The sequence below is a fragment of the Nannobrachium achirus genome (genome assembly GCF_963921795.1).
Source record: "Nannobrachium achirus genome assembly, chromosome: 4".
Classification (NCBI taxonomy): domain Eukaryota; kingdom Metazoa; phylum Chordata; class Actinopteri; order Myctophiformes; family Myctophidae; genus Nannobrachium; species Nannobrachium achirus.
Window position 1 is genome coordinate 59,546,548 of NC_137813.1, and position 17,734 is coordinate 59,564,281.

Consider the following 17,734-nt stretch of genomic DNA (forward strand, 5'->3'; position numbering starts at 1 on the left):
AATGTCAGTTCCATATACATTTACACCCACAAAGGCTCTTTTAAGAGCCAACCACCTGAATTTTTCCTCACATGCTTTAAACTATAACAACTGTTATTTATTGCCCTGGCGTTGTGGGTCAACTTCAAAATGACATGAATAGTACCATTACACGAACCCGAACCATAATCCTCATACAGGCATTTGATATACATATAGGTCTACATCATATACGATGTGGAAGGAGTTGACTATCAATATAAAAAGGGGCGCCCGCTGACCAAAAATGAACAAGGGGGAGGGGTGTGTGTGTGCGCTGCTGTTCTGCCTGTCCTCCCTTACGTCCTCAGAAAGCACAATCTTTGAGTTAGGAGACAGGAATATCAGCAACACAGTAAACAGTACATAATATGTTATATAAATATCATTCCCACCATGTTTAAGATAGATAGATCGATAGATTGTATGAATAAACAGATCTACTTGACTATTGAAATGGTTTGATGGAATTAGCAAATAGGGTATTGGGTATTCTTTGTTAAAACTATTTAAATCTCCATGACTTTGTAGCACTAAATCATTGTTAGTCTTTTATTTGCGTCACCATTTACCTTTTTAAATATACTTTATTGAGCTTTGCAGGTTTTACAATCATTTCATGTTTCACAATCATTTTAAAGCATTTGCATTACATCATTTGCATTAAATTAGGCATTTAAATACAATAATATATATATTAAATTAGATACAAAATAATTATGTAAGGGCATTACTTTTTTTTTTCTTTTTTAACCACTTTTTTACGTCAGCCAGAGAAGGCTTATATAAAGACATAGAAGTGTAATAGAAAAATAAGTAGTATAAGTAGGACAAAACAAAAATGTCCCCCTTTTTCTTTACAAAGTCAATAGGTGCCATGGTTTCAGTCTTTTTTGTTTGGAGTCCAGTGTTCTCTGTCTTTTCAGTTCAGTTATTGGGCGCGTTTCCCAAAGCGATTTTGAGTGCTCGTAAGCGAGGCATGGTCGTTGAGACCAAAATCGTCCCTCGCAGCCTGCGCAGGCACCTGTCAATCAAGAGCAACGAGGGCTTTCAGGAAACCGGTCGTCTCGTACAATGGAACCAAATAGCTGTGATGATGGTTGAATGCACACCTCACGAATGGCCATCGTAAGGAGGATTTTAGAAGCAAACACCGGTCCGCAAGTTTCACACGGGTGCTGCAGACGTGTCTGTATACGAGGGTTTTTTTAAGGGTGCGCCGGGGCGCCCGTAAGCAACCTTCGTAGAAAACTGAGCACTATATAACTAAGTATAACTATGAAAGTTTATTTTAAAAAGCTATCTAAGTCTTGTGGATGGTAGAGTAGGCTATTCTACACACCTGCTGCTATACAAAATAAACAAGTGAACTATATATTTGTTTACGGTCGCAATAAATAAATAAAAAATACAAAGGTGAACTATATGTTTTGTGTTATGCGTGTCGCTTGCTTTGATATAGGACTATAGGCTACGGAGAAATAGCGCACCACAACACACACTTACATACAAGGCATGCAGCGATGCGTGGAAGCGGTGATAGAACTCGGATCATCCAATCGTTAGTCCAACACACAACCCCTCGCGCCAACACGCCTATGGGAGACTCAGTCCGCTCAGACAGTATGTTGCAGCCAGGCACTCATCATCCTACACTCTGAGAGTATAGCCTATAAATTTTGAACCATTGGGTTCCTAACTTGCAAACTTCCAAACTAAAATATAACAGCCCTGCGCCTCGAGCCCCTCGTGCGTCGTACCAACACTGAGGTAAAGATACAGGGCTGTTATATTTTAGTTTGGGACGTTTGGAGTTAGGAACCAAATGGTTCCAAAATCACAACTCACAAGTTGAGAGTGTAGGATGATGACCACTGAGCGGACTGGTTCTCCAGTCTGAAATCAGGCTAGGATGATGAGGGTCCATTGGTTCATATATAACTAATTGTAGCCCTATAATTATTACAGCCAAGACGGGGCGGACAACAGATTAAACATAGCTGGCTTAATAGCATGACGGGTGGTGAGTTGGGCTAGACACTGAGAGCCTCGGGTTCGACTCCCGCTTAAACAAATGGGACGATACAGAGATTCCCCGAGTATCATTTTGAGAACCAATACTCTGGTCTACAATACTGTCATAGTAGGCCTAGCCTATTAAATAAAATAAATACATATTTAAGACGGGCAGTTAAGTCCATTTGTGCAGTCAGTTATAAGCCTACCTATACAGGCAACAGCGCTTTGCAGCTTTGCATGTTTCAAATTAAAACAAGGGGTTTGGTACAGTCAGTTTAGCTGCTATTCTATACACCTGCTATACAAAATAAACAAGTGAACTATATATTTATATATAGTACAAAGGTGAACTAGGCCTATATGTTTTATGTTATGCGTGTTGCTTGCTTTGATATAGGCTACTGAGAAATAGCGCACCACAACACAAGCTCCAGCGAAGACGGAATGGACAACAGGCTTGCAGAATTAATACACAGCCTTAATAGCATGACTAGTTGCGTGTTGGATTGACATGCTAGGGCCTCGGGTTCGAATCTCGCGTCCGCGGTGGCCACAGAAAGATCCCCTGGGACTCCCGTGACCCCACCTTGAGGACCAATTCTCTGCAATATGGTGTCAAATAGACCTATAAAGTAATAGATGTTATTACATCTACATAACATGGTATGTCTTACAGTTTTAAATTAAAACAAGGGTTTGGATATATATATATATATATATATATATATATATATATATATATATATATAGTAGCTTTTATTATTATTGGTGGTGGTGGTGGTGGTGGGGGGGGGGGGTGTAGTGTGACTGTGTTCAGCTGGTGCACTGCTTGGTGACTGGTGAAAGGTGACGAAAGGTGGTGAAGTCAGAACAGCTCAATGAGAGCCTGTCTGGTCCGGAGGCCAGCCTGGTACAGTACGTTTCTGGGTTCGTGGGGGCCGGGAGGTGGTAGTGGTGGGTCCTGGTCGTCATCATCATCCTCATCGTCGTCCTCCTCATCCTGCTCCACATCGGGTAGCCCAGCGCGGACAGCTATGTTGTGCAGCATGGCTGTGACAACAATGACCTGGCATGCCTTCAGGGGGGGTAGGCGCAGACCACCAGCGGAGCGGCTGAGGCAGCGGAACCTGGCTTTCCACCTGCCAAACACGCGCTCAATGTGAGTCCTGGTGGTGGTGTGGCTCTCATTGAAGGCTTCCTCCGCTGGTGTTTCTGGCTCCGGCACCGGTGTAATCAGGTAGGTGCGGAGGGGATAGCCACTGTCGCCGAGGAAAAAGCTTGCGCCATACTCTCCCCTGGCCGCTCTCTCTCCCACAGCGGAATTCTCCCACATGAAGGCATCATGGGTTGCTCCTGGCCATCTGGCGACGATGTCCCTGATCAGGCCGACGTCATCCACCACCACCTGCACATTCAGTGCTGTGAAGTGCTTCCTGCACACCCAGCACGGGTCCACCAGGACTGGGTTGCGGAGTGGAATCAGGGTGCCATCCAGCAAACCCATCACCCGAGGGATCCCAGCCATGTCGTAGAACCCCTGTTGGACTGCACGGACCTCCTCCCTGGTGGTGGGCAGCTGGATGTGCTGCCGTGCATGGCGCACGAGGATCGGCGTCACGGCTGCCACACACCGTGACACCGATGCCTTGCTCAGGGCGGTGCCATCTCCCACCATGTGGAAGATGCTCCCACATGCGTAAAAACGCAGCGCAGCCAGGACCTGCACCTCCGGACTGAGCGCGAAGTTTCGCTGGGTTGGTCTCCTAACATGGGGGGCTACCACCTCGACGAGGCGCAGGATCTCTGCCCTAGGCAGCCTATATCGGCCTATCAGAGCACGGTCTGTCATCGTATCTAAATGACATAGGTGCTCTCTGCAAAAGGCATTCACATACGTGATTTGACTCCGCGCACGGCGACGCCGTTGAGCGAGAATAAAATGTCTAGCAGCCATTCTATCTCACACAAGTGTGAGGGAGACGTGCCTTGATATAGACAGGCAGTCAATCACTTGATTGTTTCCTGCTGTCTCATCTGAGTGGGGGAGTGGTAGAATGTATCTATCAGAGGCGTCAATTGGGTATGGCAAGCTATGGCGCTGCCATACCTTAGCAACAGGCACGAAAGTAAAGAGTTGATCTGCATGTAATATTAGTATTAACAACTACTATGAATAAACTTAAAGAGGGTGTGTTAGTGTAGTGGCAATGTATTTAACACAGATCATTTTAAATGGACTAATAGCTTACAGGCTTTTAGTTGGTTTCACACTTTTCTTAGATTGTATCAGTCTAACCCATGATATGCGGGCTGTATCTCATGTCTGCAAACCATAATATAGATGAAAGATCATTACACCATGCATGTTATAATATACATGTTTGACCTAAGAGAGTGTGTGTGTGTGTGTGTGTGTGTGTGTGTGTGTGTGTGTGTGTGTGTGTGTGTGTGTGTGTGTGTGTGTGTGTGTGTGTGTGTGTGTGTGTGTCATTTTGGAATGTATTGTCTAATAGTCACAATTTCTTGGCTTTATGCATGTTCATAACGTGATTGTGTCATTTCAGAAATCACATTGCATGTCACATTGTGCGCAGTATGCATAAATTGGTTTGCCAGCGCAAGTATTTCGTCAAAGTATTACTGTAGTGATAGACCAAGTCATCTTAATGAATAACTCTTTAAAAATAAAGTGTGTGGCTCTTAAAAGAGCCGCTTTGTGGTTAAGACGATGACAAAGATTTAAGCACGTTCTCCACGGATACGACGGGCCAGCTGGATGTCTTTGGGCATGATGGTCACCCGCTTGGCGTGGATGGCGCACAGGTTGGTGTCCTCGAACAGACCGACCAGATAAGCCTCGGCTGACTCCTGCAGAGCCATGACGGCGGAGCTCTGGAAGCGCAGGTCGGTCTTGAAGTCCTGGGCGATCTCCCTCACCAGGCGCTGGAAGGGCAGCTTGCGGATCAGCAGCTCGGTGGATTTCTGGTAACGACGGATCTCCCTCAGAGCCACTGCCACTGTACCGGGTGAGGCTTCTTCACTCCACCGGTTGCCGGCGCGCTCTTACGAGCCGCCTTGGTGGCGAGCTGCTTCCGCCGGTGGATTTACGAGCTGTCTGCTTGGTTCTTGCTTTTTAAATAAACTTTATTAATAATTTGCAGTTTACAGACATTTTTTTTAAAGCATTCATACAAGCAAATCAGAAACAGGCATGTCAATATATTAAAATTGTAAGTACAGGAAAAATATGTAAGGGCATTACTTTTCTTCTTATAAATCCTCCCATTTTTTTTTCCTTTCTTTTCTTTTTTTTTTCTTCCCCCAAGCATCTAGCTCAAAATAGGCCTTTAAGTAGAAAGCACATAATAAAGTAGAAAAAACAAAGTAGAAATATAATAAATATAAATACAGGGTTACAAGCTCAAAAGGTGCCACGGCTTCAGTACGTTTTTTTTCGAGTCCAAAGTTCTTTGTCTCTTCAGCTCAGTGACTATTTGCTTAAAGACCACCTCTCCAGAGGTGGCCTCATTCTTCATTGTCATTACACAGCGGGTGTTCCACAGTTTGTTAACTGTGGTACATACCACAGACCAATAAAAGTCCTGGTCCATGGTTGAAAGAGTCTCTTCAAAAACACGATACATTACTGCGTTATAAGTTATTTTGACTTTAAAGCCAATACGGGACATTTCCCCCCAAACATATTTTGACCTAAGACAATCCAGTAGCAGGTGTTCTACTGTTTCTTCGTCACAGTAATTGACAAAAGGGCATTTAGCAGTTCTTACATATAAGCTCCACTTGACCACTGATCTAACGGCCAGTCGCCGTACAGATACCAGCCACATGATATCTCTCTTCTTTTCTGATAAAGTTTTTTCCCAAATATTTTTTAGAAACACCCGCTGCTGTTTGTCATCAAGATTTTTGTATGGAAAAACGCCACCATATAGATCATCACATATGGCACCATAAATGTTTTTGCTAGACATTTCAGTCCAATCTATATTCAAGTGAGCAGAATTACACATTAAATCCCCGTACATTATTTTAAAATAAGGAAGGGAGTTCCTTGCTCTGCCCTTCTTTTTGGTCCAGCTTAAGGCCTCGCCAATCCACATTGCACTTCTTTCAAATCCGGAAGCTACATTTTTACAAAATGAAATTTTAAGTTTTAGTCCCAGGTCAACAGCTCCAAGACCTCCAAAGCGCTTACTTTTATACAAGAGGGTTCTTTTTGTAACCTCCCTGGTGGTTCCCCAAATAAAGTTGACCAATAATTTATTTATGTTTTTAAGTGTCTCGTCCTTAGGAGGAAATATGGTTGCTAGGAATAATAATTTGGACACAATACATGATTTTATAATTATAATTTTGGTTTTATAACAGCATGATTTGTGTTCCCATTTCTCTAGTTCTTGTTTTATCTCATTGTCTTTGTCATCCCAATTTTCTCCATAGCTATCACTGTTACTGAACTTGATACCCAGGACTGACATCGTTTCACTGTATTTTATATTAACTGTTGGCCGGGCCTCCCTCCTCCCGAACCAGACACCCTCTGTTTTATCGTGATTCAGCTTTGATCCTGAGACTTCTTCGTAAAGTGACAAGTGCTCGTTTACAATGTCTAGTTCATTCTGGTTTTTAATTATGATGGTCACATCATCAGCGTAAGCCAAGACAACCACCCTCTCACCGCTACTGGTTTTTATACCGGAGAGTCTTTTATCATTTTTAATTCGTTTTAATAAAGGGTTAATCGCTAAAATATAGAGGGCTGCCGACGCAGGACAACCCTGTTTTACTCCCCTCTTAATTTCAAAAGGCTCTGTTAGGACCCCATTTACGTTTACCTGAACTGTGGACTCAGAGTACAGCAATTTAATCAAGCTTGGTTCTTGCCATGGCTCCTTCTGACTCAGTTGAGTTTAGATTAAGAAAATATCGCAGACTGCTGCGTTTTATTTGCACCTCGGAGACGCCGCCATTCTCTGATTGGTCAGTATAGACTTCTTTGGGGAGGTACCATAAGTCACTGCTACCGATTGGAGGGGAACGCTTATAGCCTGATTTTCAAGACTCTACGCTGGGGCTTCACTCAGAGAGTGGGCGGGTCTATTGGCTGGAGCCAGGCTAGAACGCTTACACTTCATACTGGAGTTGCTGATACTATGGAATATTAGTTTCTAGCAAACTGAAAATGTTTTGCTGACTGTTTATGTTGTATGACATGGGTTAAATACATATATTTCTATTTGACTTACAAAATAACGCTTGACACGGGTATATAATTACATTCTGTTGTATATGAAAAAAGTAATGCCCTTACATGTCCTGTATGTGTTTATTATAATTGAATGCTTTTCTGAACTGACGCCGCTGGTATCTATGATGCATGTTTTTCCTCCCCGTAGGCTAATGATCTATCTAGCTATCTCAGAGGGCGCACGGGCGCGTGCATGTGTGTGGCTGTCACTGTGTGTACCAATACCTTTTTTTATTAAAATCCACAATCTAATATTTGCAGAGAATCAGAAGTAACGGTTTGCACAGTTCATGGGCACCTAAGGGTAAATAGAGCACAGTCTCCTCCACAAACTTAATATAACAGCTGAACCAGCATTTAGCAAGTTGTTTGACATGTATGCCAGTGATTTTCAGGCAGCTCATGGTCAGTTGAATGTTTATTTGAACAGCCTGGTCCAAGTACAAATCAAACACAGCCTACTTCAAGAATCTGACCTCTTTAGTGACATGTCAGCAGGTGAATTCAGGATGCTGGTATAATTAAACCATTCTGGTAACACTTAGACATTGCAGCACTGGATTCTAGATGTTCAGAATCAGATGGTTTAAACAGAATGTACCATGGATGTTATTGGCCCCAATAAACAAGTATAACAGGAAAACAAACAAAGTAGTAAGTAAAGTAAAACAAGCTCAGTGCCACCATGCATGTGGCATCCAACATAAGCTGTTCTGATTAGGACTGGAAGAGGACCTAACACCAAAGCTGGGATTCACACAAGACAGTTGAAAAGGAACCAGTGTTAAGTACTTTTTATTAGTTACTGCAACAAAAACATGCCACAAGATGGGCAAAATCCAAATAAAAACACTGAAATACTTTAAACTGAAAAACAAAAAACAAAAAAACAAACAAAAAAAACACAATCCTCCCATCACTGGGGTCCACTGGGTCCAGCATCTGCATCATCTGCAATAGAGAGGTTGATTAGTGAAATGGAACTGGATATGGTTGATTATGCATGGGAAACGTATGGACTTTATAAACTTTGTTTAACAATTAAGAAGCCTTTGCATTTCATTTATTCAATACTGGTATATAGGTAGAAAGTAGCAAGCTGTGGCTCATAGCTGGGGTCAAAGGGACATCACTGTCATCTAGTGGTCAATATAAATCATAGCATATCACTCACAAGAATGTTAACCTCCTATAGCACAGCTAAACTATCCACCCATGTTAAGGGACTAATACATGCAGTTAACTTCAGAATTGTATGGCTATGTCAGGCTACATTTAACCTACCTTGAGCTTTGGGCAAATGCACACCCTGGATGAACTCAGCCTCTGAAAGGATCATCATCCTCTCCTGAAGCTCCAGCTTCCTCCTTTTCAGGGCCAAAAGTTCAGCCCTATGGGCCTCAGTTTGATCAAGTTCTGTTGTTTTCAAGGCCACAATCTGTGCCAGATGGGCCTGAATTCCCCTCAGCACCTCCATTTTCTGGGCCTCGCTCTCCAGCAGGGCCACTCCACACCTGCAGGGCTCCTCTCTCACTGGTGGCGCCAGCATGGCCCTGGCGGCACTCCACCTCCTGGACCGGCCTGCCCTTCTGGGTTGCCGGTGCTGGCCACGGCCTGCCCGGGATTGCTCACTGCCAGTGCTGGATGCTGGGGCTGGGATGTCAAAACTGCTGGGGAGGGAGGCTGCTGTTGCTGCTGTGGCCCCTGCGGTGACCTCCCTCTGTTCTTCCTCCTCAGCAGAGGATAGCCCATCCCCCCCAGCCATATCAATCCCACCTTCAATCCCCTCCACGGCTTCCTTGCTCAAAATCTCAAGCACCTTCTCCTCATCAGGGGTGAGGACATCAGGTGATTTTGGCCCACCACCAGTGGCCTTGGCCTCCCTTGTTATTTTGCTCTTTTTTTTCTGACCAGGCTGCTCCAGTCCTGCCACTTTTTCCTCACCGACCACCACTCCCGCAGGCCACAGGGACTGGAGGGGGCCATTGACCTGGCTATGGCCATCCATATTTTCTTGCGATTCTCTAGGTCTTTTGGCCCACTTGTCCCCCCAAACAGCCGCCCACGATTTGCCATGATCCCCTCCAGCAGGAACCCCAGCTCTTCGTGGTTAAATGTTTTGCTCCTTTTTTTCTTCTGGGGTTGTTGGCTTTCATGTTGTTCTTCTTGTTCTTGTTCTTGTTCTTGTTCTTCTGCAGGTGCAGGTCTTTTGCTTTTTGCCTTTGCCTTTGCCATTTTGTGTTCTGAATTTCTGCTCCAACCCCAGGGTTTTAAAGGCCATGGCTGTGCAATTAATTGTGATTGCTACTTGAATACACCTGTTTGCTACAAGGAAAGAGTGCATTTAGAGTAAAAGCCCACTAGAGCTGATGTAAAGTCTATCTGTCTATCCATCCATCCATCCATCTATCTATCTATCTATCTATCTATCTATCTATCTATCTATCTATCTATCTATCTATCTATCTATCTATCTATCTATCTATCTATCTATCTATCTATCTATCTAATTGAACAAAGTGAAGTGTACGGCAGTGTTCACACCTGCTTTAAAAATATACACAGGCCTATATATTTATATTACATAAAATAAAATAAATACAATGGTACATGTCTGTGCGCGTGTGTGCGTGTGCACACACATGAAAAAATAACGAGGAAGTGACTGATATTTCAAAATATCCTTTGTTTTTATATGAGTGTAAAGATTTATCCTTCAGGGAGTTCCAGGTCCGCAAATTCTAAGTTATAGACAGTATAATGCATACGCTGAAGAGCCGGTGGGGAATGAACCCGGAGCACTTAATCCCCAGTCCAACACATATCCCGTCGTGTCACTTGAACTTGACCGTGGACTTGTCAATATAGCGCCTTGGCAGCCTGTTGGAAGTTAGGCACCAAATGAACCCTCGTCCTCATCATGGGTATGTTATCATGTAACTCAGAGAGTATACTCTCTGTCTGAGTGACAGACCCGGTCCATTTGATTCATTGTTATATAACTAATTGTAGCCCTATAGTTATTACAGCGAAGACAGCGTTTATACTGCAGAGCGCAGCCTTATAGCATGACGAGTTGTGTCTTCGACTGTTAAGTAAGCGCTTAGGGTTCGATCCCCGTTTCAGAATATCTGGAGATCTATGAAAGACACCAGGCAGTATGATTTTGAGAACCGATGCACTATAGTCTACAAATTAATAAATATTCAAGACGAGCAGTTGTCACATAGATTTTAAAATCAAAACAAGGTTTTTGTGCAGCCAGTCAGTTATAGCCTACCAGCGCTTAAAACTTGCAATTAGAGATTCAAATTAAAACAAGAGGTTTGTAGCCTACAGTCAGTTTAGCTGCTAATCTGAAGAGCCGGTGGTGACAGAACCCGGAGCACTGACTCCACAGTACAACACATATCCCGTCGTGTCACTTGAACTTGACCGCGGACTTGTCAATATAGCGCATTGGGAGCCTGTTGGAAGTTAGGCACCAAATGGACCCTCGTCCTCATCATGGGTAGGCTAGGCTATGTTATCATGTGCCTAAGTGACAGACCCATGATGAGGGTCCATTTGATTCATTAGCCTATTATATAACTAATTGTAGCCCTACAGCGAAGACGGTATGGACACAACAGCGTTGGAAGCAGCAGGGCACAGCCTTATAGCATGACGGGTTGTGTCTTAGACTGTTAAGCAAGCGCCTAGGGTTCGATCCACGCTCCAGCATATCGATAGCTTAATCAAGGACACCAGTGAGTATGTTTATGAGAATCGATGCACTAGTCTACAAATTAATAAATATCCAAGACGAGCAGTTAAGCCACATATAGAGTTTAAAATCAAAACAAGGTTTTTGTGCAGCCAGTCAGTTTATAGCATACCAGCGCTTAAAAATTGCAATTAGAGATTCAAATTAAAACAAGGGGTCTGTGCGGTCAGTTAGCCTACCAACAGCTAAAAAGTGTGTTAATTTTCAGTGTTGTATGTTTTATTTATGGGCCGATACAATCACACAAGCCGCTGAAATTCATTTCGGAGCGCAGCTGCATGCTGACGTCCTATCAACCGAAGCCCAGAGCCATTCAAGGAGTTTCAGGGAGAGTTACATCATCTCCGTTCACATAGGGCCAGAGTTGGCAGAACTCTCTAATACAAGGCTCTGGCCAGTCTAGTGGCGTGCGAAGGCTGTTTTGCGAGGGGCTCTTACAAGCGCGTTTGAGAAACGCCATAATCGTTAGGACCGCAGCCGAGCGAAGGCCCTCGTACGAAAATCGCTTTGGGAAACGCGCCCATTATCAGTTTGAGAACCACCTTTCCTGAGATGGCCTCCTGTTTGATAACCATGGCACTTCGTGTGTTCCAGATCTTATTTACCACAGTACATACAATAGACCACATGGTCAAAGAGTGGAAAAATCCAACAGTTCCTGCTCTGTCACAATGGAGTGCATCCTTAGGTCAAGTCGCGGCCTATGAGAGGTTGTCTTACAGACTGCTGAACAATACGGACAAATACGAACTGAAGTGGGGACACTACCTGTTGCAGGACTTGGGACTGAGAGGCGTTCCTGGCTCGTGAGCGAGCTGGAACCCACTGGTAAATGAATGTAAGGATACTTTTATAGGGGGTTTGACTGTGGCCGACCGATCTGCCTGTGCGCGCTTGAAAACTGTTTTATTTTATTTTACTTTAAATTATATTTTATTGTATATTATTTTTATTTTTATTTATGTCTGTTTATTATTGTGCATTTTTGTCTGTCTGTTTGTTTGTTTAAAAAAATGGGAAAACTAATAAAGTACCAATCATAAAAAAAAAAAAAAAAAAAAAAAAAAAATGAACTCCTGGTCCATGGCAGACAGCTCTTCTTCAAACACTCCATACATTACAGCATTATAAGTAATCTTTACTTTAAAACCAATTAGTGACATTTTCCTCCAGATTTACTGTGTCGTCTCTGACTGAGGCGCCGTCAATCTCTGGTTGGTCAGGAACCTCCTTCTCTGAGGAGGAGCCACACTTCACCGTTACAGATGTTTCTGATTTGTGGGGAGCACTATACGTCACTGTTACGACTTTTCTGATTGGAGGGGAGCTCTCAGAGTCCTTCTCTCCAATAGACGACTCTGAAAACTCAACTCCGCCCACTTGAAAATGTTATAAATAGTGCTGTATTACTCATTTCCAGCACATTTCTTCTACGCTCATCTATACGCTCTTCTCAAGAACCAAACTACAAAAATGTCAGGGAGAGGTAAGACCGGCGGAAAGGCCAGGGCGAAGGCCAAGACCCGCTCATCCCGTGCCGGGCTCCAGTTCCCCGTGGGTCGTGTCCACAGGCTGCTGCGTAAAGGCAACTATGCTCAGCATGTCGGTGCAGGCGCTCCCGTCTATCTGGCGGCTGTGCTCGAGTACCTGACCGCTGAGATCCTGGAGTTGGCTGGAAACGCTGCCAGGGACAACAAGAAGACTCGTATCATCCCCCGCCATCTGCAGCTGGCCGTCCGCAACGACGAGGAGCTCAACAAGCTGCTGGGTGGAGTGACCATCGCTCAGGGCGGTGTGCTGCCCAACATCCAGGCTGTTCTGCTGCCCAAGAAGACTGAGAAAGCTGCCAAGAAATAAATCTGCTTCATTCGATTGACAAAGGCTCTTTTAAGAGCCACCCACTAATTCAATTTAAAGATGAATTCCATGGCCTTCAAATGTATTTGTTTTTCTTATAAACTTGACTCGTAAGTAGCCTATTTGGTAGTTTTTCTAGGCTATTATATTCTAGGGTTTGACTCTTGTCCATTTTTTTTCTCCTGATCACATAATTTTAATAGGCCATTTCTCAAACACCGAAATATACAAGTAGTAGATGTATAATACATTATAAATCATGTTTACTGTGGTCGTAATGATTTGTAGGCTATTGTTCCAAGTCAAATAAATTGACAGCTAGTCCATAATTGGCAGTTTTTGACAAACAAATTTATAATCTAGAACTATCAATTAGATCAGTAAATGGTTTAAAATTAGATATGCCTACTTATTCATATACAACAGAATGTAATTATATACCTGTGTCAAGTGTTATTTTGTCACTTGAATAGAAATGTTTATATTTCTTTAACCATGTCGTACAACATACAGTCAGCAGTATTATCTATAACAGCAACTCCAGTATGAAGTGTCTAAGTGTTCCCCTCCAATCAGTAGCAGTGACTTATGGTACCGCCCCAAAGAAGGAGTCTACTGACCAATCAGAGAATGGCGGCGTCTCCGAGGTGCAAATAAAAGGCAGCAGTCTGCGTTGTTTTCTCATGCAGGAGTCGGCCGATGCAGGAGTCGGCCGAGGCTTATTTGGTCGGTCTGTTCGAGGATACCAACCTGTGCGCCATCCACGCCAAGAGGGTGACCATCATGCCCAAAGACATCCAGCTGGCCCGTCGTATCCGTGGAGAACGTGCTTAAATCTTTTGTCCCTCTCCAAACCCCAAAACGGCTCTTTTAATAGCCACCCACTTAACTTATTGAAAGAGCGTTTTTCTACTATGGTGGGGGTGATTGCGGCCATTTTAAGAGCGGGGGGGACTGCTCCGGAAGTGAGGGAGGCGTTGATTATATTGGTTATTATAGGGGAAATGGATGGGAGGCAGGCTTTGACGAGGGTAGTAGGAAGGGGGTCTAGTTGACAGGTGGTGGACTTTGATTTATGGATGAGCTCAGAGATGGTGGATTCTGAGGTGGGGGTGAAGTTGGAGAGGGGACTGGGAGGTGGTTGATCAGCAGGATCATGATGATGATGTCTGTAGCTGTTGTGAAACTACATGTAACAAATATCCTCCCAAAGGCAACAGCAACAATAACCTACTACAACATGCAGGTTAAATGGTCTGTGAAAACAATGATACATAGATCAGAAGCAATTACAGAGCGCTTTTGTGCATGTTGTCTATGATTGTGCTAGATTGTTTTAGAGTTATTAGTCTACTTGCTTGGTATTTTTCACATTATACAGAGCACATTTGGGCATGTTGTCTATTGTGCTACAGTAGCCACGTTTACATGGCCACCTTTCTTCCAATCTGATTACAATAATAAACCTGATTGAAGGTTTTGGATAAGTGTTTACATGTGGTGAGATCAATCGGATCTGTTTTTTGATCAGGATGTAAAAAGGTCTAGACCACGACCACCCCTCTGCATCTGATTAGAATTTAAATCTGGTTGGTTTTGATCAGCATTATTTGGTGTATACATTAACATTTAACCTGATTAAAGGTTTAAATCTATTGTTGAAGAAAATAGAAATATAGCCTATTGTATTTTTTTATTAATTAATCATAGACGTGGAGTGGTTCTTATAAAGTTACATTCTTGTAACATTCAAAGTGGTTATAGGGTATATAGGCAACCTTAGACAAGGGTGCCAACATTGGCACAGGGCGATGGTGATCACTAGACAGAAGTGTGAGAGAGGATTTTTATTTCAAAATCAAATATTGTTTTAAAGGTATATTCAGTGATTGTATTTCATTCAAATAAAAATATAATTGGTACATTTTCCATTCATTCTCCTTACTACAATGTGTGCTGACCATATAAGGACTTCCACCATGGCCCATGTTAAGAGCATAGCTGGATTCAGTTTTCAGAGGTGGCCAGCCAGTCCTCGATCAATCAGGGTAGAGTATGGCCGTAGTTATGTTATGATGTTTAGTTATGATGGTCAAAATAAAAATAAAAGTCGCTCTGAATTAAGAACGTCTGCTAAATGTCTAGATTGTAAACTACTGAACTCATAAAATACCACAGTCTTGTAGTAAATCAGAATCATATCCTGAAGCTGGAAACGTAGGCCTACCGATATTCAGTGGGTCTAATGATCAAAATGAGAACATTATAATGGTGTAAAAAATCTATAAATAACTAAACATTTCCACGTTGTAAGGCCAGTAAGGGACAAGATGACCCCCGGCCACTTTCATTATCACTGAATACACCTTTAAACGTGGTCAATTAAATACTGATGGAATGACATTAAAATGTGGCAGTGGTTCTCAAACCTTTTCATGTGAAGGACACATAAATCGACACTTGCGGACCCCCATTTGAAAAACGGAATTTAGCAGTGATTCTCAACCATTTTAATGTTACAATTTTACACAACCCCCATTCATGCATGGCATTTCTGAGACCCCAATCTATATTGTAAAAGGGGTCTGAGTTATTAAAGGGTCCATTTGGTTCCTGATTGTGATTTAGCTGGGGACCCCCTGGACCTTCCTCAAGGACCTCTTTGGGTCCCTAGACCCCACTTTGAGAACCAACACCTTAGGGGGTTCATACTACTTGTACTGTAGCCTACACTGTTAACCCATCAAAACATTTCACATTTTAGCGATATACTGTATGTCTGTGTGGCACTGGCCAGCCCACTTACTAAAGCAGGGTGGGACTTCACACCAGCCACCAGGGTACTTTGCCCATGTTAAATGTGAATAGCTCTATTGTACCACCGCGTGAAGTGGTCCCCTGAGTGATCACTTCATCAGTGTGCAGCCCACTTACTGGACTCACCCTGCATCTCTATGCAGAGTGGGACTTCATGCCAGCCCCCAGGGTACTTTGCCCCTGCAGCGTGTGACTAAAAAGAAACTTGCAAAGGGAGCAGAAGGCACACTTAACAAGTACAGTATATAATATACCCCCACAGTTCAGCACAAATATACAACACCAGTTACAAAATAAAAGTTGTATTTAGCAGTATCTTTAGCAGCAGTATCACTAATGTCAAAATGAAGGAGAAAAGGCAGGCAGAATAATTCTCTTGTCAATGTATAATGCAGACTCCACATCATCACAACATTACTTGTAGGGATGGTCAGTGCTGCTACTCTGTGACTGTGACACTGACAGTTTCCAGAGATCGACGCCTCTTACACAACCCACCGGGCACTAGACAAATTCAGTTGTAACAAACTTTTTTTTTTTATATATATCATTCCATAATACAGTATAAACTAGTAAGACACCTCAGGGCGACACTCGCCAATTTGTGGCCATCTGGCCAGGACCAGTTACCCATATATGGAGATCCCTCGTACCCATATGGAGATCCATGTATGGTATATGGAGATATACCCAAACATGCTTACTCAATTATTTGTTATGTGAAAGTCCTATGATGTCTATGTGACATCTGGCATCATACCCTTCCATGCCCATACATGGAGATCCCTGTCTGTAGAAACAGCCACACAGATATGGGCTGTCTTGGACATCTGTCTTGGCCATATTTGGTTTCTGTTAGTGTGGTATGTGGCCGATGTGGCCTCCATATATGGGCATTCCCATATGAAGTCCTGTTAGATATTGATGACATCTGGGAACTCCATATATGGGCATAAAATGGATTTTGTTAGTGTGACATCAGATAGATAGATAGATAGATAGATAGATAGATAGATAGATAGATAGATAGATAGATAGAACCTTCCTTGCAAAATGTTACAGTGATTATTATATTGTATGAGGAAGCTGCATATAGAAATTGATTGAAAGTAGGACTAAATAGACACTTTAAAGTAGCCAAGTCAAAAGTTTTATTTTCAACAAAACAGATACAGATATAGTGGTTGAGAAACACTGCCTTACAGTGGTTCTCACAAGGACCAAGGGCCCCCAAATTGAGCTGCATTTGGCTGAGGACCATTTGTGCGAAGGACCCCCAGAAGAGATGTTAATGCATATGAGAAATGGTTAATGCATATGACAAATCACATGTGAAAATGAAGAGTGACAAACCCCAAACTTAAAAAACTAAACAGTACTAAATGATTAATCATTGTTCTCATTTCCTACCATCGCCTAATAATCATCATCATGATGTTCCACAGTTATACTGACCTTCCGTGGTAACATCGTCAGAGGGAGAGTTTCAAATGTGTGGATGTATGGAACAAGTTTGTTGGTGAACGTGTGTGTGAAGGTGTGTATGTGTGTGTTGGTGTCAGGGTCAGAGAAGGACAGCTTTCCTCTGTTCCAGTCCAGCTTGACTCTGATCTTCTGAGGTTTCTGCTTCAATGAGATCTCAGTGAATGGCCCTGGTGTGCAGGCTACACTGTATGTACCTTCGGCGAATTCCATTCTCCAAGATAGACGTGGCATGTTGTCTGTGTCCTCGCGGAACTCTTCAGACACACCCACATCCCAGTTTGTATTGTCTCCAACCTCCACATCCCAGCTGTGAATCCCTGAGTCAAAGCGCTCTGAAGCCTGGACAACCATGTGTTCAAACTCTGTGAAGGGATTCTGGATCTCTGGATCATATCTCAGAGTGGTCATATCATCAGACAGGACGAGTCTTTCATAGACAGTGCAGGGGTCCAGAATGACAGGATGGTAGGAGACAATGTCCTTCATCTTTTCCCAGACTCTGA

The 17,734-nt window shown here is 43.1% G+C and overlaps 2 protein-coding genes across 2 annotated transcripts; one reads left to right on the top strand and one right to left on the bottom strand.

Annotated features, from left to right (window-relative positions):
• Positions 1–2,902: 2,902 nt before the first annotated feature.
• Positions 2,903–3,886, bottom strand: LOC308283040 (putative nuclease HARBI1; the record flags this gene model as incomplete). The annotated part of the gene is made up of 1 exon (XM_080723425.1): positions 2,903–3,886. The coding sequence occupies one exon, from the start codon at positions 3,884–3,886 to the stop codon at positions 2,903–2,905; it is 984 nt and encodes a 327-aa protein (XP_080579551.1).
• Positions 3,887–12,545: 8,659 nt separating this feature from the next.
• On the top strand, positions 12,546–12,929 carry LOC308283041 (histone H2A-like; the record flags this gene model as incomplete). Its single annotated transcript, XM_080723426.1, has 1 exon — positions 12,546–12,929. One exon carries the CDS (start codon positions 12,546–12,548, stop codon positions 12,927–12,929), a length of 384 nt encoding a protein of 127 aa, XP_080579552.1.
• Between the last annotated feature and the right edge of the window lie 4,805 nt (positions 12,930–17,734).